Here is a 25,945-nt window from a genome sequence, read left to right on the forward strand (position 1 = left end):
GGCACAAGATTGAATCTTTAGATTATATTTGATTCAAACCCGTGTCTCCTTTCTCAAGAGTATAAGTCGAACGTGAAACTGAGTGAAGAGCTGACAAAAGGAAAGAGACAGAAATCTAAGCAGAAAGTACAAAATGGATCATCAAGCAACAAATAATTTGTCATCCAAACACAATCCCACCTTTAGTCATTTCATGTTTTTGGATTTCTTGAGCATTTGCTCTGCAGTTCTTCAAGTTCTTCGCCTTTCCAGCCTAAGAATTATTCTCTTTGTATAGAATATTTCTGCTGACTGAACAAAAAGATAACAATAGTTCACTTAATTTTTATTACCCACTAGGTATTTATTTGGACACATATTTGAGAGAGGATTTTGCACGACATTATCCACTTAATTATTGAGATAGTGTGCATTATATTCAGGGAATCTTGCTATACATTGGAAATACCACGATAACAGGATTCACTAGAGCCGCAAGTTTATATTCAAACCTGACATTTTTTTTGAATGTTTAAACTTGCCGCCGACTGATGTAAAGAAACTATACATTGCCAACCATCTTTATATCTTTTTGTTCTATTCAAGATAACTTTTTTTTTTTGCATCAAAACCACACTTGTGATATGTTAAAGTCATGAATTAGGTCGACAAAATAGCCAAGCGAACAGTAGACAAAGAACCAGCTACAAAGAGAATGAAATACAGAACTTATTTGATTCCCAATTGCAAAGATTGTAACATGTATTACTAAGAAAGAAAGAATGTTAGTCTTAGAAATATTTGGTGAAAACTTATTGCATATGGATATTGGTTGTGACCTTTTAAACAATTTAGGTATCGAGCCTTCCGATAGTAGTCCATTTTTTTTCGAACTAGCGAGAGTATGTTTGATATTTGTGTGTCGATGTTTATAACTATTTATTACTAGTTCGTATGTCACATTGAACAATTAATCTAGAGTTTTAGGAAAAATTTAAGCAGTGTAAATAAGATTTTACAACTGGTTAAGAGTAAGCACAATCTAACATTCAGAGCTTATTTGTTTTAGTTTTTGATAAAATTCTAATTATTTTTAGGACAATTCATTGTAGACGGGTACGTGATTTTTTTTTCACTTGTAAACTAGTGCAAACAAGCACATATTATGCTGGTTTTAGTTATGTTTCAGACTTTCTTTTTCCGGATTTAGAACTCCTCTCAGAAATCAACCTAACTAGTCCCAATAGAAGCAAACATCCTCAATTTGATAACATGTTAATACGTGAGTTCATATCTCAATCAACCTACGATTTTTGGCTGTTGAAAGGGTTGCATTGGATTATCAGAGGGGTTAACATCTGCCTTAGGTTCTGTGGCAATAGGAGGACCGAGAGTTGGCTTAATAACATTTGCAAATAGTTTATGTGAATGTTTAATTTTGTTCTCAGTTGACTACTATTGGCTGAAAATTTGCCTTGTATCCCAAAATTTTAATGTCAGTTACATGTATCCCTTTTCTCCGTTAAGCCTGTTAACAGCTGTTTTCTTCATCCTGGTAATCTACTGAATGAAAAAAGCCTTTCTTGGTTACGGCATGTAGGTGGTCTAACTAATTAAGAGATGGTACAGGTCAAAGGTTTCTAGTTCACAAACTATTTTCCATTATTTCTAAAATGATGATACACTTATATACTCCAATAGTCTGACAATTTCAAACCAACATCAAGGAAAAAAAATATAGCTATTATCTTCTCTTGCTTGTTTGCCTATTCTTATTTCAGTGTACTCCATTATATGGTTTTTTGAATTATAGCTTAACTGAAGTTTTCGGCCTTATTCTTTGATTTTCTGGGTGCATCTTCCGGCTGCAGTTGGTATTTTAAAGTAAAACCAGCCAGGCCTGCAGTGTATCATTCAATAAACACGAGAAAATAAGTGAAATAAATGAGATTCAAGTTTTTCTGTGAAAATGGAGATAAAGATACAATGAGATCGATCGGAGGTACAGGATGATATCATTTGATTACTGACATACTACTTGAATCGCAAAGCTCGATCAATGAAGGATTTGAATAATGTATGTCATTTTTTGATTGTCTGTCTTGTTTTTATTTATTTATTTGGTACATGTAATTCCATTAGCACGCATTTGTGAACTTTTTCTGTAGCAACCTGTGTGTGCCTGTAAGCTTTCATCATTTATTCAAGGGTTAATTGGGGATTGACCCCTGTACTATTACCCAATTGCAGATAGACCCCATGCAGTTTTATTGTTGCGGAAGACACCCCGTTCTATTGCACGATTGTGATGGAACCCCCTAAGTGAATTTTGTTTTTGGTTCTTTTATCCTCAGGAGGTCTATTAGTCAGAAAACAATTTCTGAGAGTAGAAGGTCGAAAAAATTCATGTTGGAAGCGGGATTTCTGCCACAATAGAACTACAGAGGGTCTATCCACAATTAACCCTTTTAATGTATTACCCATCACTGCTCAGGGACGTACCCTGATCATTCTCACTCAACATATACATGATTATTCTGTATTTGCTATCATCACTGCATTCTATTGCATTGATTACCTATGTGATGACTTTTGTGTGCTCGTGATTTTATGTTGCGTTGCATTATGTAATGAAATTGATGGCAAAAATTGATGTTCAGTAAACTTGGACAGTGTCCCAAGAATCTCTAGCAGGTTAACCTGATAAAACATATTTGTGACGTGTGTGGGCTTGTTGAAATGATGGGCTGTGGGCTTCATTGTCATAACTAATGGGCTTTTGGATTTGGCCAGTTTCGGATGTGTTTCAAATAATCAATACAGCAAGCGGATAATCCTAGAGACCCAACCCGACGCGTTCCGTGCTCCTGCTCTCTTCTGTTCCAAGCTCTACGGCTATCATCTCTCTCCTCCTCCTCCTCCGCCGCCGCCGCCGCCGCCCGTTCAGGTAACCTAAACTCTCTCTATAGAGATCTCTTAAGCCCTAGAAAATGTTGGATATACACAATAGCTAGGGTTTCAAGTTTTTGTATCATTCATTTACTATCTCGTTTTTTGTGTGCAATTTGGGGGAACGATTTCTCATTATCCGATCAGATACTGAGATTTAAACTCATGATTCTTTAAAAGAGAGAATTTTGAATCAGTAGAAGACATAAAGACTCAGCATTCACCCAAAAGATTTCTTCTTTTTGGATAAATTTTGGTAATTGCAGAATTTTTGACTGTAACAATGTCTGTAACTGAGAACTTCTTGCGTTTTCCTTTTTTTTAAAGACTTTACTGACTAATTTTTAAGCTTTAGAAAAGATAAAGACCAACCTTCTCTAAAAGATTCAATTTTTTTAGATAGAAAGTACATATACCAGGAAGTTGTGACTGTAGTGGCGTGCATAACTGAGGATTTCTTCACATTTTTCTATTTTTTAACCTCAAAAAGCTAATATCATTCTCTTTGAGGTGGTGGTATTGGAATCCAACCTAGCTTTTAAAATTTTCTACCAATGCATGAATACTTAATTTCTTCTTGAATCGTATTTGCAGTGTAGAAAACATTGTTTAATTGTATAGTCTGCTGCCTAAAGAATCGATATAAAGGCAGCAGACTGGATAATATTAGGGTCCTTTGTACAACAATTAACTCCTGAAATTAGGTTTTCCTTGAGACACTTTGTGATTATGCCTATTAGGCGAAGTGGTATGGGCTGAGGACCAAAAGATCTGATGTGATTTTGAATACAAAAAATACTTTAAAAAACATTAACATCCACAGGTTTAATAATTATATTATCCTGTATCCAGCTCTTTGCAGGCTTGATCACAATAAATCTATAAGTTATGACTTATGATATTTTAGCAGCTGATGACGCCATCTTAGTATTATAACAAAACCTTAGGACCTCCTTGTCTTTACATAATGGGCTTTTATAGGAAATCATCATAAGTTTTTCAGTTTTCGTAGAACCACTATGATAATATACATCGTTACCAAAGTGCCACAAAGTCATTATTTCCATCCATATTCTGTTAGATAAGAATGTAAAATGACATAGAAGCCCACTGTGATTAACTTTTGGAGGGGATGAGTGCGGGATGTTTGGAGGAATTAAAAATTTTCAGGGAGTTGACTAATTTTTGGAGGGAAGCAAGGTGTTTTGTTTAATAATAAAATATCATAAAAGATAGCTGGGTCCCCTTGTGAGGGTGTTTTAGGGATTTAACAAATTATTTAACGGAATATGGATGAACATTATGTGTTGGTGGATCAATGGTGCATATTATCATGGTTGCTTTATGGAAACTGAAAATTTCATGGTGGTTCCCAAAAGACCCCTATATTTTATGGTCTCATATAAAAAGCCTTACATAATTTCATATGGTTATTGGGATACTATAATGTACTGTATTGAAATGTTACAAGAAGCCTTATATGTGCATGAGAAAGGTATTACTTCGTATATAATGCCAAAATTCTATTTCTGTTCTAGCTGATAAGACGTAATTTATTTATCAAATAAGAATGTCTAAGACAACTATCATGGTCTCTAAAGATTAAGCCAAACAGTACAGTAACAGTTCAGCCTGGAAGGCACTTTCAACTTATCCTGGTGTCCAAAAAAATTGAATTATGTTTATATATGTTTTTCTATTCTTTATTTTCCTTTTGCACGTACAAAATTAGACTATTAGAGGACATGATGACCAAACTGTGATACTCGATGTAGTTTTGAATATGGTTTGAAGTTTGTGTGAAACTGATGCTCCTTAACATGGTAGCTTTGTAATGATTTGTCAAAAACAATATGTGGTCATCATGTAGAAAATCATTAAAACAGAGTTTAGAAGGAATCTGATCATAATTATTAGGCATTAAAGAGAAGATGGGAAGCTTGTGCATGGACCTTGTTTCTTTTTTCCTTGATGTGACTGGCCAACGTCTTTTTCTCCGTAAGATTTTGAGAGTCTACCAGGAGTTGAGTTGATGTGATACATTTAACAAGGTGATGATATCTTCTTTTAGTAAAAGTGGATAGGTCTTGATCTTACTTGAATTTGGCTGAGCAAAGACTAATGTAAGTTGTTTACTGTGTTTGATATGCGTTTTGCTTATCCAAATTTGAACTTTCTTGAGATGAAAGAACTACCCAGCTTTACGGGAAGGGCCGAGGAATTGGATAAAAGATGGGGGAGAATTAATTACAATTATTTATGACCTTATTCACTATATACCATTCATTTTCAAAAACGAAAAATTGAATTTTAGAACTCTAGACTCAAACAGGGAGAAACAATGCTTGCTGAAACCAACAAAAAGAAAACCATAGTGAATGAGTTACACTAAATGTGAAGCAGACCTTGCAATTAAGGTGTGTCTGTTATTCATGCTGTGAATTATAAAATATTTTCTATGAACTAACTGAAACTTAGTCCCGCTTTAGTTTTCTATTGGATCCAAATGGAGGCTATGTTATGGCTTTATTAAGTGTCAAACCTTAGTCTGTTATTTGCTAACTTGTGGACTCTTGATTTCCCAGCAATATAGCAGCAACAAAAGGTCAAAATAGATGCCTTCACTGCAAACTTCGTTACCGCCTGAGCTTGCAGACAATGTGATAAGAGTAAAGACATTATTTCAGTCATTGATTCTTTGATCTGGCATTCATAATATATTATTTATGGCATACTTTATAGCTGGTACTTATTCATGTTTTTCTCTATTGTAGTTGTACCGTGAGTGCCTGCGAAGAGCCAAATATATAGGTAAAAAGGTATTCTTTATGCTTTGGCTAATTGCTTGAACTTTCAGGATGTTATTCTTACTCTTACCTCCATAGGAAGCGCATATCTAGGAGTATGCATTTTATATCTAAGGCATTAGCCCAAGATATCTGAATAAAAATGCAAGCAATCATGTTAATTGTTCAATACCATTTATAACTATTAAAGGACACATGATCAAAATGTTCAAAACCATTTAAATATATTTGGTTGTTCAATAGCATCTATGTGGACTATTGTCCATGATTTTGGTTGTTTTTTTACCAAACCACAAATTGGCGTTGGTCGTCCAACATAGAGCATTTTATGCATACTTTGAAATTTGTGAATTTCTATGGATTATAAACCATGATTTTGTTATTTGGCCAAATCAAAAATTATCGTCTCGTATAGAATATTTATCATTCTATGAAATTCTTGAATTTCTGTGGGCTATATAACAAATCATTTTGGCCATATTGCACGAAATCACAAGTTGCGCTTTAGCCTAGAATATTATTTGCATACTCTGGAATTCCTGAATTTTTGAGGACTACAAAACTCATGATTATGGTTGTTATCCACTAGATCACAAATTGCCGCATTGCATAGAATATTCTATACGTACTCCAAAATTTCCAAATTTTCTTGGACCCAAAAATTTTAGTCCCATGATTTTGGTTGTTTTCGACCAAATCACAGGTTGTCGTCTATAGAACATTTTATACGTACTCAAAAATTTCTATATTTCTGTGAACTATGGCCTATGATTTTGACCGTTTCGAGTCTTCGACCAAATCACTCGTCGTCCATAGAAAATTTTATGCCTATTCCAGAATTTTCAAACTTTGACCAACTCACAACTGTGGTCTCACATAGAATATTTTATGCGTACTCCGAAATTTTTGAATCTCTATGGATTGTAACCTATTATTTTTTAGAAGATAGTCTAAAGATCCCTAAGTTCACGCCTTTCTTCTGAGAAGCCCTCAACTTTCTTTTTTAACAACAAAACCTTTAAGTTTTACACCTCTTCTGGAAGCGTCCAACCTTCAGGTCTAGCTTGCTTCTGATGAAGCTTGACATATGATTATCATAAAGACTATACCAGAGAAATAGCAAATTAAGGAAGTTGAGTTCCAAGGATTCCACCACATCACCTCTTCAGCCTTCCCAACTGTTTTTTATGACAAAGCTTGTAAGTTTTACCCCGCTATTCCGAGAAGCCCCAAACCTTCTTGTTCATCTAGGGGTTTTGTTGTAAAAAAAGGATAATTTTTAGCTACGTTGTCGAAAATTGAAAGTTCGGAGCTTCTTGGAAGAAAGAAGGAAGTCTTAGGGGCTTCAATGTCAAAAAAAGGTTGAGGGCTTCTTAGATAAAGGGATAAAACTTAGGGGTTATTAAATTATCATTGTTGTTTTGGTCGTTTTGACCAAAATCGCAAGTTGACGTCCCACATAAAATATTTTATATGTACTCCTAAAATCTTGAATATTTATATTTTTGCTAATTTCAACTAAATCACAAACGGCCTCTGACATAGAATATATTATGCATACTCAAAAGTTCTTGAATATACGTGGACTATAACTCATGAATGTGAATGTTTTTGAAAAAATTAGAAATTGCAAATCCACATGGAACACTTCATGCGTAATCTATTGTTTTCAAGTTTATGTGAACTAACCCATATTTTTTTTTTCATTTCGATCAAATCATAAGTTGTCGTCTTGTGTAACATATTTTTTGCATACTCAAGAATTCTCGAATTTTTGTGGACTATAACCCATGATTTTGACCTTTTTTGTGAAAATCACAAAATTTCGTCCCACGTAGAATATTTTATGCATACTCGAAAATTCCCAAAATTTTGTGGGCTATAACCCATAATTTCACTTTTTCAACTGAATCACAAATTCTCTTCCTGCATAAAATATTTTATACGTACTCTAAAGTTTCGCAATCTCTATGCGCTATAACATATGGTTTTGGTCATTTGCCATCCTGAATAGAATATATTATGTGTACTAAAAAAATATTTCATTTCCGTGGACTATAACTCATAATTGTTGTCCTTTTCCATCAAATTATCAAATTACATATAAAAGTCCATTAGAAAATATTTTATGCATATTCCGGAGTTTCACAATTTCAGACTATAACGGTATAACCCATGATCTTGACCGGTTTCGATACCAAATTACATGTTGTCATCCATAGAATATTTTATGCGTACTAAAAATTCCCGAATTTTTAGGACTATAATCCCTTATCTTGGCCATTTTCGACCGAATTACAAGTTGTCCTCTTGCATAGAATTATTTTTGTACTTTGAAATTCTTGAATTTCTGTGGACTATAACCTATGATGTTGGTCGTATTTGAATTATCATCCCGTAAAGAATATTTTATCCTTACTCGCAGATTACCTAATTTCTATGGGTTATATAATACATGATTTAGCTGATTTCTACCAAATCACAAGTATTTTATGCCTAATTCAAAATTTCTGAATTTGTATGAACTGTTACCCATGATTTGGCCTTTTTCGACTAATCACAAATTGTCGCCTTGCATAGAATATTTTATGCATTCCAAAATTCTTGAAATTCGTTGGACTGTAACTAATGAATTTTGCCATCTTTGACGAAATCAAAAGTTGCCTTTCCGCATAAAATATTTTTTGAATACTTCAAAATTCTCAAATTGGACATAAATTATGATTGTGGACGTTATCCACCAAATCACAAATTGCCCTCCAGCATAAAATATTTTTTGTGCTTTCCTAAATTTTCAAAATTTTGTAAACTATATCCATTAAGTTTGGTCGTTTTCAACTAAATCACAAGTTGTCAAGTTGTCGTCCATAGAATATGTTATGCTTATCTGAATTTCTATGGGCTATATAACCTATGATTTTGGCCGTTTTCGACCTAGTCATAAGTTTTTATCCAAAAATACTTTATGGACTTCCAAAATTTTAAATCTGTGGACTATAACCTATGATTTTTGCTATTTTCGAGCAAATCACAAATTGTTGTCCATAGAGAATAGTTCTCTGATTTTTTTGAGTCTTTGTAAACTATAATCCATGATTTTGGTCGTTTTTGTCAAAGTTACTAGTTGATGTCGTTTCCAACCAAATTACAAGTGGTCGTCCCGCATATAATATTTTTTGCATGCTTACAAATTCCCAAATTTCTATGGACTAACCTAATGATTTTTGCTGCTTTCAACAGAATCACAAATTAGGTTCCTGCATAGAATATTTTATGTGTGCTCTCATATTCTTGAGTTTTTATGATTGTGACCTATGGTTTTTGTTGTTTTCGGTAAAATTACAAATGAACATCCTGCATAGAATTTGTTATGCACATTCTAATGTTCCGAAACTTCTGTGGACTATAACAATGATGATTGTTGTTTTCGGTTAAATCACTAGTTGTCATCCGACATAAAATGTTTTACATGTACTCTTTAATTTCCAATTTTTAGACTATAACCCATGATCAATGCCGTTTTCGAGTAAATCACAAGTTACCATCCCACATAAATTATTTTATGCATTCTCAAAAAAGTCCAGAATTTCTTTGAACTATAGAGAATATTTAATACATGCTTCAAAGTTCCTGAAGTTTGTGGGATGTAACCAATGATTGTGTCCTTTTTTTTACCAAATCACAAGTTATTATCTAGCATAAAATATACTATGAGAATTTTCGAATTTATGTTGACTATAACTTATAATTTTGGTTTTTTAACTAAATCAGAAGTTGTTTGCATAGAATATTTCTTGCGTACTTAGAAATTTTTGAATTTATGTAGACTGTAACTGATGATTTTGGCTGTTTTGACCCTAGTCGGAAATGACGCCCATTTAATATATATTATGTGTATGTGAAAATTTTGGAAGTTCTGTGGACTATCACTTAAGATTATGTCGTTTTCAAGCAAATGAAAAATTGCCGTCACACATAGAATTTTTATGCATACTCTAACATTTCCAGTTTTTTATAGGGTGTCACTCGTGATTGTTGCTGTTTTTGACCAAATCACAAGTCGTTGTCTCGCATAGGATATTTTTTGTAGTTAAAAATTTTCAAACTATAACTCATGGTTTTTGACATTTTTGACAAGATAACAAGATCTCGTTCATGTAGAATATTTTATATGTACCACAAAATATCTAAATTTTTGTTGACTATGACTCATGATTTTTGTTCGTTTCGACCAAATCACAACTTGTAATGCCACATAGAATATTTATGTCTACTCTAAAATTCTCGAATTTTTCTGGACTATGATAACCAACTATTGTGGCAATTTTCATTCAAATCAAAAGTTATCACCCTATATTGATGCTTACTCCAAAAAATTCCGAATTTCTGTGGACTATGACCTATGATTTTGGTCATTTTCAACCTGATCACAAGTTTTCATCCTACATAATTTTTTATTTGCATTCTCCTTAATTCCCAATTTTTTTGGGGCTATAACCTATGATTTAGCTGTTTTCAATGAAATCACAAGGTCCTCGATACAAAGTAGTATATTCCTGTTGTCTATACCCAACGATTTTGGTTGTTTCTAACCAAAAAGCACAAATGCCATCTCACATGTAACTTACTATTTGTACTCCAATTTTTCGTAGTTTATATGGATATAACAATGATTGTACTCCAATATTTTATGAATACTCTAAATTTTCTAATTTTATTGGACCTGTTACCTATGATTGTTCTCGTTTTTGATCTAATCACAAGTTGCATTCCACATAGCATATATTGTGCATACTCAAAAATGCTCAAATTTCTTTGAACTAATTGTTTTGGACGTTTCGACCAAATCAGAAGTTTTTACCCCTCAGAGTATTTTATGCGTACGCTAATATTCCCAATTTTTTTTGGAGTATATCCGATGATTGTGCTCGTTATAGACCAAATCACAAGATATTTTCATGCTTGGAATATTTTATGCTTATCCTAAAAATTTTCGTATTTTTGCGGACTATAATCAATGATTTTGGTTTTTTCAACAAATCTCAAGTTGTCGCTTGCATAGAATATTTTTTTGCGTACTTTGAAAATTTTGAATTTTTGTGGATTATATAACCTATGATTTTGGCTGTTTTTGTTAAAATAACAAATTATAGTGCTACATCAAATATTTTATGCAAATTCCTAAGTTTCTAAATTTTTGTGAATGATAATTCATGAGTTTGGTTGTCTTTGATAAAATGAGAAATATCCTCCCACATCTAATATATTATGCATACTCCTAAATTTTAAAATTACGGTGATCTATAACTTATGATTGTGGTCGTCTTGAGCTAAGTCACAATTTCGTGCCCTCCATAGAACATTTTATGTGTATTTTAATATTTCCAAATTTGTATGCATTGTATCTTATGATTTTTGTCGTTTTTGACCAAACCACAAGTTGTCATCTCATATAGAATATTATATGCGTACTAAAAGTTTCTCAAATTTATTTAAATTATAACTCACATTTTATGTCGTTTTCGTCCAAATCACAAATTGTCCCGCAAGGAATACTTTATATATACTCCAAAATCACAAGTTGTGTACTATAACCCATGATTTTGGTCATTTTTGACCAAATCACAAATTGTGTGTCCATATAGAATATTTATGTGTACTCCAAAATTTCTGAATTTCTATAGACTATAACAATGGTTGTGCCTATTTTTGATTAAATTACAAGTTATCATCAACATGTAATATTTTATCCATACTTTGAAAATTTGAATGTCTATAGATTATATAACTTGTAATTTTGCTCATTTTCAACCAAATCACAAGTTATATCTCGCATAATTTTTTTTGCATACTCAGAAATTCTTGAATTTCTATGGACTATAACCTATGTTTTTGGTTCTTTTCGATGAAATCACAAAGTATGGTCCCATATAGAATATTTTATGTGTGCTCCCATTTTCTTCAAATTCTGTGAACTATAACCCATAATCTTGGATGTTTCAACAAAATTATAGACAGTCGTCCCATATAGAATTTGTTATGTGTTCTACCATATTTTAAAAGTTTTGTCGACAATAACAATGATTTATCCTATTTTCAATTAAATCACAAATGTAGGCACTAAAAAATGCCAAGAAACAAGAGTGACGAAGCTCATCATTGAAGATGAAGCTCGTCATTGGAGACGAGGTTCGAAGCTCGTCACTGGGGACGAAGCTCCTCTAGAAAATGAAGCACATTCAGAAGACGAAGTTCGTCATTAGGGACGAAGTTCATCCAAGAACGAGGCTCTCAATGCTTTATCCTTCAGGAGATGAAACTCCTTCAGGAGACGAAGTTCATTCAAGAACGAGGCTCGCCACGCAGCAAGACTCGTCTCATCGGACGAGGCTCGTCTCATCAAGCGAGGCTCGACGCCAGAAGGCTAATGACCATGAAGACCCAGTCAGCCCACGTGGGCTATAAATCTAAGGAGTTAGTTACGCTCCTGACCCCTTAATATCAGCGTCAGTTACACGCTAAAGGCTTATAAATAGTCGTGAGCAGCTGTGAAGGGCACACATAGAGACAGAGGCGGAGACACGTACCTAGACTCTTGGCGATCCGGGCATCAGATCTTGAGATCCAAAAGTTAGACGCACGAGCGTCGAGGGCCAACAGCAGTCGCAAGCACCTTCAGCACTCGAAAGAGGCTATTTTCTCCTCGAGATGAAGCAATCTTGCTCCTATCATCAACGAGAAGTAAGCTCGATACGAGTATCGAGCGAGGCATCTCATCGTCACATCGAGTCCACGTTAAACAAAAGAGAAGTCGAATCAATCTTCTCTTCTGTACTTGAAAAAGAACGATTCTAAAAAGATTCTTATCAGGCGATAGAATCTCTTCTCACAACTAAGACAGTTAGAGAATCAATCGTTTCATCTTTTTCGAGACCCTACAACAAGTTGTCAAGTTGACGTACCACAAAATATTTTATGCGTACTCTAAAAATTTACAAATTTTTGTGACATATAATCCATGATTGTTGTCGTTTTCAACCATATTTTTGCGTACTTTAAATAAATTTTGTGGATCATTACCACATATTTTTTATTGTTTTTGATCAAATCACGTTATCCCACATAAAATATTTTACATGTACTAAGAAATTCCTGAATTTCTTTGAACTATGACCCATAGTTTTGGTTGTTTCGATTAAATTAGAAGTTTTCATCACGCATATCAACCAATGCTTGTATCTATTTTCGACAAACTCACAAGTTTTCCTACATATAATATTTTATTCGTACTATGAAAATTTTTGAATTTCTGCGGATTGTAACCTATGATTTTGTTTTTTTCAACCAAATCACAAGTTATTGTCTGCACAGAAAAGTTTTTTCTTACTCTAAAATTTTTGAATTTTTGTTGACAATAACCCATAATTGTAGCTATTTTCCATCAAATTAGAAATTATAGCCTCAGATGGAATATTTTATGCGTAATCCAAAGTTTCCAAATAAGAAATTATAACCCCAGATGGAATATTTTTTGCGTAATCTAAAGTTTCCAAAATTCCTTTTTGTAATTAATCCATAATTGTAGAATTTCTTTCGATTATAACTTATGATTGTGGTTGTTTTCAGGCTTTCAGCCAAATCACAAATTAACTTTCCGCAAAAAATATTGCATGGATACGAGTACCAGTTCACGTATGGATGCATGACATGATAAATTTGTAAAAGGTAGGGTACAGGGACATGACTATATAAATATTTATATACACATTATATATTGAAATTAATAATTTGTATGAGAATTAAAATTCCTATAACATTTTTACGTCTCTTTTATTATGTGGGTTATAAATTGGAAAATCACTAGTTCAAGAACTAGACATCCAAACAATCCTACAAAATCATAATTCGGAACCTGAGCTATGTTCAATGAGCTTCAAGAAGTTAATGTGAAGTGTAGGATGTGTTTAAAAAAAGTATGGCAAGTGTTTTAAATTAAAACGTGTATTGTATAATTGAGTACATGCCCTGATAAATGTATGCATATATGCAATGAGTGTCCAAGGAGTTTGGATACAAGTATATGTCGAATATGGGTACGACTTCAATTTAGAAGTACCCAGGTTACACAGATTATAACTCATGATTCTTGTCGTTTTTGACCGAACCGCAAGTTGTTGAATGACAAAATATTTTGTGCATAATAAATTTTTTTGAATTTCTTGGAGCTATAACTCATGGTTTATGTTTTCATCCAAATCACAAGTTATCATCCTATATAGAATATTTTATACGTACTTTGAAATTTTTGAATATTTGTTGACAATAACCCATGATTTTGGCTTTTTGACCAAATCACAAATTGTCATTCCACATATAATATTTGTGTACTCCAGAATTCTCTAATTTCTACAAACTATAACTGATGATCAATGTTTTAAAAATTGTCCGATATCGCCAAAAATCTCTAATCTATCGGTTTTGAGCTCTAGTCGCAATTTGATTTATGGATTTTATTATCTTTTATCGGTTTTGGTTGATTTTAGTTGATTTAACGGTGTAAATTTGCTATGGATCGGGCGATTTATCAAGTGTTGGAAATCGATCGATTTATCTCCCGTTTGGATTTGGGCTACGAGTTTAGTTTCGAGTCACAAAGCCTTTATGTACAGACCCGATCCGATGTCTAATTTACGAAACCAAAAAGTCAGCGCCCAACCATAATCTTTTCCCATCAAGCAAGCATAATTTCTCACCCTCTTGATCGTTTTCCCCCGATACGCTTGCATATTGTGTTTTCCCTTCCTATCGATCACTCTTCCCAAAATTGGTTCTAATTTTAAGATGCTCTCTCAAAGGCGTTCAAAGTTGAAGCTTCTCACTTCTGAATATTTCTTTGAAAACGCTCGACAATCCGTTAACAAAGCTCAACGACCTTCGAGCCAGCTGAACCTGTATTGATTTGCTAGAAATTTCTTCTTTTGGAGAAGTAAATGAGATTATTGGGAAGTTTATGTAGTATCTAGAGTTTTCGAGAAGTTAATGTATCAAAGTTCATTATGATATCAGCATAGTTGAAGAGATCTTTTTTGGTTTATTGCTTGCAATTTGCATCAAATTTTAGACGTGTATACTATAGGACATTATATTATATTATGTATGCACACCATATGATATGACACTCTAATTTTTACTATGTATTCCCAATATATCCCCTGATAATCGTAATACGATATGAATTTGACCATCCGATATATTTCTAATGACTGATTTTTAAAAGATTGCTGATTATGCCCAATTTTGACCAAATCACAAGGTGTCATCCTGCATAAAATATTTTATACACTGAAAATTTCTGAATTTATGTGGATGATTATATATGAATTTGGTCATTTTCAACTAAATTACAAGTTATCGTCCCGCATAGAATATTTTTTGCATACTTTGAAATGCTCAGATTTCTATGGACTATAACTTATGATTTTCGTTGTTTTCGACAAAGTCACAAATTATGGTCCCACATAGAATATTTTATGGGTATTCCTATATTCTTGAATTTCTGTAAATTATAACCCATGATTCTAGCCGTTTTTGTGCTAATAACAAATGGTTGTCTCGCATAGAATCTATTACGCGTACTCCAGTATTCTGGAATTTTTACGAACTATAACAACGATTGCTGTCTTTTTTTGACTAATTCACAAGTTGTCACACTTAGAGTATTTTCTGTACTCTAAAATTTCTACATTTTTGTGGACTAACTCATGATTGTTGTTGTTTTCGACCAAATCACAAACTTCCATCACGTATGGAATATTCTATACGAACTAAATGTTCTTTTGAGTTTCTTTAAAATGTAACCAATGCTTTTGGCCGTTTCGACCAAATCAAAAGTTTTCATCCACCACAGAGTATCCTATACGCACTCTAATTTTCCCGAATTTTTATAGACTATAACCAATGATTGTGCCCATTTTTGACCAAATCATTGTTGTCTCACGTAGAATATTTTTTTTGTACTCTATGATTCTAAAATTTTTATTAATTATAACTCATGATTGTTGCCGTTTTCGACCAAATTAAAAGTTTTCGTCTTGCATAGAATATTTTCTGGGTACTAAAAATATCTCGAATTTCTTTGAACTATAACTCATGGTTTATATTATTTTTTTCCAAATCACATTGTCATCCTACATTGAATATTTTTTACGTACTACAAAATTCCTGAGTTTTCGGTGACAATAACCTATGATTTTAACCGTTTCGACTAAATCACAAAAAAAAATTCTGCATAGAATATTTGTGTACTCCTAAATTTCTAAAATTTCTAACTATAACCAATGATTATACTAGTTTTGAACCAAACCAAAAGTTATCATCCTGCATAGAATATTTTATTTGTACTCTGAAAATTTCTAAATTGTTTTTTATTATAACTTGTGACTTAGGTTGTTTTCAACCAAATCACTAGTTGCATAGAATATGTTTTGTGGACTCTAAAATTTCCAAACTTTTATGGATTATAACTCATGATTTTCACTGTTTTCTACCAAATAACAAGTACTCTAGCATAAAATAAAATATTTTATGTGCTAAAAATTTCCCAAATTTTCTTTGAGCTATGACTCATGATGTTTTCTCTTTTTGACCAAATAAATAGTTTTCATTGTGCATAGAATATTTATACGTACTCCACTATTCTTGAACTTTTATAGACTATAACCAATTATTATGAATTTTTCAGCAAATCACTAGTTATTGTCCAAATAGAATATTTTTTGTTTACTTTAAAATTTTTGAATTTTTGTGAACTACAACCTATAGTATTGGTTGTTATCCACCAAATAAAAAAATTGTTTGTGTAGAATAATTTATGCATTTTGGTCGTTTTCATGATTTTGGTTATTTTTGACCGAATGATAAACAATAACCACATTGAATATTTTATGTGTGCTCTAAAATTCCAGAATTGTTATGAACAATAACTTATGATTGCGGTTGTTTTCGGTCAAATCATAAATTAACTTCCTGCAAAGCATATTTTGTGCAGTCTAAAAGTTCTAAATTTTTTTTATGCATTATAACTCACGATTCTTGTTGTTTTTTACCAAACCATAAGTTGACCCATTTAGAACATTTTATGAGTACTAAAAATTCCTGAATTCTTTGAACTTTAACTCATAGTTTTTGTCATTTTCATCCAAATCACAAGTATGATATTTTATACGGACTACAAAATTCTTGAATTTTTGTTGACTATAACTCAAGATGTTGGCCATTTTTAACCAAATCACAAATTGTCATTCCTATAGAATATTTATGTGTACTCAAAAATTCTCAAATTTCTATATTATAACCGATGATTATGCCCATTTTAGATCAAATTACAAGTTGTCATCCAACAGAAATTATTTTATGCGTACCCCGAAAATTTTCAAATTTATGTGGACAATTACCTATGATTGGTCGTTTTCAGCAAAATTACAAGTTGTCATCCTTAATAGAATATGTTTTGCGAACTCTGAAATTCTTGGATTTTTATGATTTTGGTTCTTTTCGATGAAATCACAAATAAATTTCCGACAGAGAATATTTTATGGGTACTCTTACATTCTTTTTTCTATGGAAAATGACCTACTATTTTGGTCATTTGTGTGTACTTTAATATTCCAGAATTTCTTTGGTCTGCTACAATTATTGTTATTGTTTTTGACTAAATCACAAGTTGTCCCACATAGAATATCATATGCGTACTCTAAAGTTTCAAATTGTTGGGAACTATCACCTATGATTGTTTTCCTTTTTCGACCAAATCACATGTTACCGTCCTTTATAGAATATTTTATTTGAACGTAAAAGTTCCTGAATTTCTATAAAATATAACAAATGGTTTTAATCGCTTTGACCAAATCAAAAAATTTCATCCCTCATAAAATATTTTATACGCATTCCATAATGCTGGAATATTTGTTGACTATAACAGATGATTGTACTCTCTTCAATCAAATCACAAATTTTTGTTTGGTATAGAATATTTTATGCAGACTATAAACCATGTTATTTGTTTTTTCGACCAAATTACAAAATTTTGTCAACATAGAATATTAACTATGATTTTGGCTATTTTTGACCGAATCACAAAATGTTATACCACATAGAATATTTTACGTGTATTCTATAGCTAAAGATATTCAATCAAATGACAAGTTGTTGTCTTGCATAGAAATTTTATACGTACTAAAGATATCTTGATTTTCTTTGTGACTGTAACTCATGTTTTATGTTATCTTTGGCTAAATCACATGTTTTCATCCCGTATAGAATATTTTATACATACTCAAAAATTCCCCATATTTTGTTGACTATAAACCATGATTTTGGTCGTTTTCGATCAAATCACAAATTTTTATTCTGCGTATAATACTTATGTGTACTCTAAAACTTTCAAATTTCAGGACTACAACCAATGATTGTGTTAGTTTTTGACCAAATCACAAGTTGTTATCCCGCATAGAATATTTTATGTCTACTTTGAAAATATTCAAACATTTGGTGATTATAACCTGATTTTGATCGTTTTCAACCAAATCACCATTTGTTGCGCATAGAACATTTTGTGTACTCTTAAATTTCCAAATTTTTATGGATTATAACTCATCATTGTTACCGTTTTCTACGAAATAACAAGTTGTCTCACATAGAATATTTTTTGCATTAAAAGTTTTTTGAATTTCTTAGAACTATGACTCTTGATATATGTTGTTTTCAACAAAAACAGGTGTTCCCGCATTAATTATTTTATACATACTACGAAATCCTGAATTTTTACTCTATAACTCATAATTTTTGTCATTTTCAACCAATCACAGGTCCTCATAAAATATTTTATGCATAATCCAAAAGTTTTGAATTTTTGTAGACTATAACGCATGATTTTGATTTTTTTTTCTCAACCAAATTAGAAGTTTCCGTATGCACGTGATATTTTCTGTGTATTCCAAAAATATTCATATTTCAAAAGACTGTAACCTTTAATTTTGGTTGTTTTCGACCAAAACACAAGTTGTCGTTTCACATAGAATATTTTTTGCGTACTCTTAAAATACTAAATTTCAGTCGTCTATAACAAAAAAAATTGGCTTTTAGTAATGAAATCACAAATTATGCTCCCGCATAGAATGTTATATGGGTACTCTAAAATTCTCAAATTTTTGTTATCCATAACCCTTGATTTTAGTGGATTTCGACCAAATCACAAACAACCATCTTGCATAGAATTGATTAAGCATACTCAAATATTTAGAAATTTCTATGGACTATATCAATGATTGTTCATTTTCAACTAGATCACAAGTTGCCATCTCGCATAGAATATTTTATTCGTAGTCTAAATTTCCAAGTTTTTTTGTACTATAAGCCATGATTGTTGCTGATTCGACCAAATCACAATTTTTAGTCCTGCATAAAATATCATATGCATACTCTAAAATTCTCAAATTTTTGTGATCTATAACCCATGATTTTAGTGGATTTCGACCAAGTCACAAATGGTTGTCTCGCATAGAATTGATTATGCATACTCAAAATGTGTAGAAATTTCTATGGATTATAACAATCATTGTTCGTTTTCGACTAGATCACAAGTTGACATCTCACATAGAATGTTTTATTCGTGAAATTTCCAAATTTTTGTGTACTCTAACCCATGATTGTTGCTGGTTGGAGCAAATCACAAATTTTAGTCTCGCATAGAATATTTTATGCATACTATAAAAATTTCAAATTTTTATAGAATGTAACTCATGATTATTGCCTTTTGTCAATGTTTTCAACCATATCAACAATTGGTGTCTCGCATAGAATATTTTATGTCTAATCTAATATTTTTAATTTTCTTTAAACTATAATTTATGGTTTATGTTGTTTTCGATCAAATCACAAGTTGTCCCATATAGATATTTCATGTGTATTAAAAATTCCTAATTTTCTTTGTACTAATGGTTTATTTTGTTTTTTGACCAAATCATAAGTTGTCAGTTCGGATAGAATATTTTATACGTACTCCAAAGTTCTCAAATCTTTTTTGACTATAACCCATAGTTTTGGTTATTTTCAACCAAATAACAAATTATCGTTTCACATAGAATATTTATGTGTACGTTAAAATTCTTAAATTTTGTGGATTATAACCAATGATGGTACCCCTTTTCATCGAGATCACACGTCATCTCATATAGAATATATTATGCGTACAGTGAAATTTTCGTATTTCTATGGACAATAACGTATGATTTTGTTTGTTTTCCAACTAATCATGAGTGTAGATGTTGTGTCAGTGGTGTTCACATGCAATTTATCATTATTGTATTTAAGATCTACGATGACAATTTTGCAACTTTAGCCTTCTTAGTGGTGTCCTATTCTAATTCTAGTGATGTCCTAACTACAAAGTAATAAAGACGAATAAAAATACTTAAAAGTATGTATAAAACAGGTAATCCTGTGGTGTCTTGTGACACCAATGGACACCATATAAAACAAACAATCCAGTGGTGTCTGTGACACCAATGGACACCATGTGACTCCGTCATTGGTTGTCCTGCATAGAATAGTTTTTGTGTAATTTAAAATTTTTGAATTGTTGTGGACTATAATTTATGATTGTGATTGTCTTTGGTCAAATAACAAATTACAATATTACATAGAATATTTTATGCCCATTCTTAAGTTTCCAAATTATTGTGAGCTATAATCTATAATTTTAGTTGTTTTCAACCAAATTAGAAATGCCCGCTCGGCCGCTCACATAAAACATGCGTATTCCACAGTTCTAAAATTTCTATGGATTATAACTTATGATTGTGGCCATTTTTTATCAAATCATAAATTATCGTTTCACATAGAATATTTAATGCAAACTCTATAATATCCAAAGTTTTATGGACTATAACTCATGATTTTTGTCATTTTTGACCAAATCACAAATTGGCATTTCGAATAATATTTTATGTGTACTGACAAATTCCCAAGTTTCTTTGAACTATAACTTATGGTTTATGACGTCTTCGACCAAACCACAAGCTATTCTCGCACAAAAAGTATTTTATATGTACTATAAAATTCTCAAAATTTTGTTTGACTTTACCTATGATTTTTGTTGTTTTCAGTATAATCATAAATTGTCGTTACACGTAGAATATTTATGTGTACGCCAAAATTCCCAAAATTGTGGATTATAACCTATGATTGTGCCCCTTTTCGTCCAAATCACATGTTATCATTCTGTATAGAATATTTTGTGTACTGTGAAAATTTCTGAAGTTTTGTAGACTATATTCCATGATTTTTAGTTTTTCTAACCAAATCACAACTTCCCGTCCTACATCGAATAGTTTTTGCATACTCTGAAATTTTCAAAATTTTGTGGCTTAATAGTCCACAATTTTGATTAGTTTCCGCCAAATCAAAAATTGCGGTCCTGCATAGAATAGCTTATGCGTAGTCCCAAGTTTCTGAATTTTTGCGAATTGCAATTTGTGGTTTTGGTCGTCTCGACCAATCAGAAATGCCCTAACCCTGGGTATAGAATATATAATGCATACCCTAAAATTCCGAAATCTATGTGAACAATAACTAATTTTTGTGACCATTTTCGACCAAAAAATTGCCATCTTGTATAGAATTTTTTATGCGTACTCTAATATTCCAAATTCCTATGCACTATAACCCATGATTGATGCGTTTTTGACCAAATTACAAGTGTTAGTGTTAATCCCATAAAATATTTGATGCGTACTTAAAAATTCTTAAATTTCTTTGAACTATAACTCATTGCTGTCCCGCAGATAAAAGTTGGGAATGTGGGATGCTATAGTGAACCGTGACGCGGGTTCAATTGTGACGCCCCATGTTTAGTCCCACATCGGGAAATGTATGAAAAATGTAGTGGCTTAAATAGGTAAGCCTAAGACTTAAATATAGCATCGGCTAGTTGATTTGACAGTGATTTGAGCCAAATAGCGCGCTACACTCGGTGGGTCCTACGGCTTGTACCGCACCAATAGGCCTGCGAGTCTGAGACGTGACAAATGGTATCAGAGCAAGTTACTAGCTGGAAGTGTAGAGCTAAGTGTTATGCGGGGGTAAGTGCTACACCGCGTGAGCGCAGTAGGAGCCATCTTTAGAGCCGTAGGTGTCACCTCTAGAGTCCACATCGCTTGGTGATATTGGGATGTAGTGATGTACCAATTATCATGTCACAATGAGGACATCACATATGTAAGGTAGGGTGATTGTGGCACCCCATGTTTAGTCCCACATTGGGAAATGTATGAAAATTTAGTGGCTTAAATAGGTAAGCCCTAGAGTCAAGTGTAGCATCGGATAGTCGATTTTGGTAGTGGATTGAGGCAAACAGCGCGTTACACTTGGTGGGTCCCACAGCTTGCATTGCACCTACGGGCCCGGGGCATGACATCAATCATTTTGGATTCACGTGGAACACGACCCAACTCACCAACTTTAGTGACCCGACTTAAAATTCAAACAAGTTGAAATTTTGAAGAAAAAAACTCTTTTTTAAAAGAATAAACAACAAAGAATGTAATAAATTAAGCAAATAAAGTATGCATACTTTAATTGCAACATGATTCCTATGATTCTTTTACCAATACTGATATCAACAAGCACTTCTCTTAAGTTTGACTCTTGCAAAACTTCTGCTTCTTATATTTAAGAACCGAACCTAAAGCGTACCTCGTTCTCTGGCTACCGTATAAGCCTATCCCCTTGTATCCGATTCCTAATGAGTGTCGTACCACGCTTTCGTACCTGTTCCATGAACTGGAACAAACCAGGTTTCATGCAACTATGATCCCGCACATAATATTTTACACGTACTTTGAAATTCTTGAATTTTTGTTGACTATAATCCATGATTTTGGATGTTTTGACCAAATCATAAATTGTCATTCCATACATAATATTTGTGTACGCTAGAATTCCCAAATTTTTATGGACACCAATTATTGTGCTCATCTATGTCCAAATCACATGTTATCATCCTATATAGAATATTTTTTTGCATATTGCAAAAGATTTTGAATTTATGTGGATAATTATCCATGCTTTTGATCATTTTCAATGAAATCACAAGTTGTCGTCCCGCATAGAATTTTTTTTTTATATTCTTGAGATTTTCGAATTTCCGTGGACTAACCCATGATTTGGGCTGTTTTGACCAAATCACAAATTATGATCCCGCATTACCGCATAGAATGTTTTATGTGTACTCAAATTCCCGAATTTCTGTTAGCTATAACCCATGATTTCAACTAACTTCATTTAAATCACAACCTTTCATCCCTCAATAAATACTCTATGCATGCTCCAAAATTCTCCGGTTCTGTGGGGTATAAACCGTAATCTTTGCTGTTTTCAGTCAGATAACAAGTTGCTACCCCAAATAGAGTATTTTATGCATAATCCGAAATCGTCAAATTTTTGTGGACTATATAACTCATGATTGTGGCCTTTTTCATCCAAATAACAAATTGACATTCACTATAAGTGGGATGGATGCACAAAATGAGCAGGATAGATCAATACCTTCTGATAGAATATGGATATCTTCAAATTCTGCCTCTCTTTGGTTAACTATGGGCATGTTTGGTTCAATAGAGGGTAGGAATAGGATTAGGAATTCTATTTTATTTATGGATTCCAACCTAATCCATAAAAAAATTATAGACAAGTTTTAGTTTTATGAAATCCTATTTTTTTGTATTCTATGTTTGTTTCACCCAAAGGATTAGGAATAGGATTAGGAATCAGAATAAAAAAGAGGAGAGGTGTCAGAAATTCCACCCAATTCCTAGCAAATGGACTGGATTTGGATTTCCTGAAATATACACTGTTTGAGCCACTTTATAGATTAGCAATTCTATAAAAATTTTTTGAACCAAACTCAAGATTAGAATTCATTTGGAATCCATTAATTACGAAAACGTCATTGTCAGGTCCAAATACCATTCCTATTCCATAAAATTGGTGAAACAAACAGGCCCTATGTGAAGACCGGTCAACCAACAGAGGCTCCTAGATCCTCTCCCTCTCTTTTTTCCCCTAAAGGATGGGGCTTCACGATGAAAGCCACAGCCCTGCTCCTAGAGTAATCTTAAAATGTTGCAATCCTCGAATCGGTTTTGATATTATTATCATATTAAAGCTGAGGAAATATCTTTCGGATTGATGACATAGGTTTATGTGAATCTCTTTACAATGATAAACACCCCATAAACCCACTGTAAACACAAAAAATCGAGGTCTTTCATTCAACAGTGAATTTTTAGCCAGAAGGGTGCTTATTGAGGTACCTTTTGGGCAGTAAAATTTATGCTATAAAACAGGTTTAGATAAATGTTCTTGAAGTAGTAATTTATGATCATCATTTGATGTTCCTCTTACTGGAATGAGGGTATTTAAGCTTTTCCATTGGAATGTATTGGTTATAGAGCATGACTCCTGCGATGCTAATACTTAAGACTTAGAGTCATTAAATTCCCTACTTCAGTTTGGCACCATATTTAAGATTGTATAGTAGGCTTCAACAAAATATTGACCATCAAAACTGCTTGGAAGAAATGATGCATTCTAGCAAGCGGATCATGAACAGTAAAAATGCTCAGCCTGTTATTGAAGACTTTTGTGCCTACAAAGGCTATAATGACCGGGGTATAGTGCCCTATAGTTTCAAGAAACTATTAAGTCAAAGCAACGATATCTTCTATTGTTGATATGTTTAAAATTAGTCCTAGGCTGATGGTCTCGCCTTCTTTTCAGAACTACAATACCGAGCTCCTTGTCGACATGGTGAGGCAGCAGTTCAAGAGAAATATGCATGAGACTGATCCCGATAAGATCCAAAAATTAAAAGACGAGTGAGTGAATAACTATTTGTTCTCTTTTTTTTTCTCACCTTGTTTACATGTTCTCTTATTTAGCTCTACTTAACAAACTTGCACTTTGTGACTCCTGCAGTGCTGCTAGAGGTCTTATCAACCATATGCTTTACGAGTCTCAGAAGATGATAAATCCAAAGTCCTCTCGCGCACGCTCAGCGTAATCTCACTTTTGATGAATGCAATCAATCTTATGTGTTTGAAAGTCTATTTTGTTACCTGAGCCCAAGATGATATGACATTATGTTTTAATTGTTTCAAATTTTTATGATATAACGGAATAAATTTTCATGGTGTTTGCTTTTGTGCGAGGAAAACTTGAATCAGTTGAAAACAAAGTTGCATGGGTCCAAACAGCTGAATAATGTTATAAACTCTCTTGGTTGTAGTCTAATTGTGGTCTTTCCCTCAGCAGCAGGATTTTAATGTAGTTATTGTGATCAACTTGGTCAGTGTGACTCTCAATATATAAAGAAAATAAAGCCGCCGTGCATTTTTAATATCCAGAATTTTTGGTTAGGGTATCTCCAACAGCTTCTCTAAAATTTTCTCCAAAATGTGGAAGCAAAAGTCATATTCTCCAACTAATTTTTACACAAACTCCAACAGCTTTCCCATTTTGAAGAATCCTTTTTTCCCTCTAAAAATTTGGAGAATGCTGCAGATTTGGGGAAGCTTCCTCCTTTTTTCTCTTCCATCCCTATTTTAGGGAATGAGATGGGGAATCTGTTGGACCAAAAACCTAACTAAATTCTCCAAAAGTGAAAAATGTGGAAGTTGTTGGAGATGCTCTTAATGTCCTCCCTTTTCCCTCTTGAAAAGCCCTCAATAAGCAAGAGACATGGTAATAAAGTACATTGTGATGCCACCTATAAAATTTGAGACTTTGAATGATATAATGAATATGAGGTGAACTTGTGTCAACTTAGGTGGAGAAGAGGATTTTGTCCTCCAAACTTTCTATCCACTCATATATATATACATATATGAAGTCTCTTCATTTCTTGCATGTATCTAGGGGTGTCCAAAAAGCCCGGAGTCCGTGCCCGGCCCGGTGTCCGGCTCGGTCGTGCCCGGGCCCGGGCCCGGGTCGCCGTTGACGAGCCCTGTCCGGGCCCGGCCCGGGCCCGGAACAGTGCCCAAATTGGGCACTGGGGCTTCGAATGGCGGGCCGGCCCGGCCCGGCCCGGCGGCCAGATTTGACCGTTTTGCCCCTTAAAACGGCTATTTTTCGAGGGTTTTTTGGTCATTTAC

The 25,945-nt window shown here is 33.1% G+C and overlaps 1 protein-coding gene across 1 annotated transcript; it reads left to right on the forward strand.

The window, feature by feature from the left end:
• Positions 2,709-25,102, forward strand: LOC109829762. Its single transcript, XM_020396796.1, has 5 exons — positions 2,709-2,926; positions 5,514-5,597; positions 5,703-5,747; positions 24,573-24,670; positions 24,771-25,102. Exons 2-5 carry the CDS (start codon positions 5,544-5,546, stop codon positions 24,853-24,855), a joined length of 282 nt encoding a protein of 93 aa, XP_020252385.1. The 5' UTR covers positions 2,709-2,926; positions 5,514-5,543; the 3' UTR covers positions 24,856-25,102.

Source organism: Asparagus officinalis, chromosome 2 (genome assembly GCF_001876935.1).
Source record: "Asparagus officinalis chromosome 2, Aspof.V1, whole genome shotgun sequence".
Lineage (NCBI taxonomy): Eukaryota > Viridiplantae > Streptophyta > Magnoliopsida > Asparagales > Asparagaceae > Asparagus > Asparagus officinalis.

Bases quoted from the DNA above. Each gene is read 5' to 3' on its own strand.
- LOC109829762 (XM_020396796.1), top strand. From the start codon at position 5,544: ATGCCTTCACTGCAAACTTCGTTACCGCCTGAGCTTGCAGACAATGTG. The intron at 5,598-5,702 runs GTAAAGACATTA...TCTCTATTGTAG, and splicing joins TTGCAGACAATGTGATAAGA to TTGTACCGTGAGTGCCTGCG. The intron at 5,748-24,572 runs GTATTCTTTATG...CCTTCTTTTCAG, and splicing joins CCAAATATATAGGTAAAAAG to AACTACAATACCGAGCTCCT.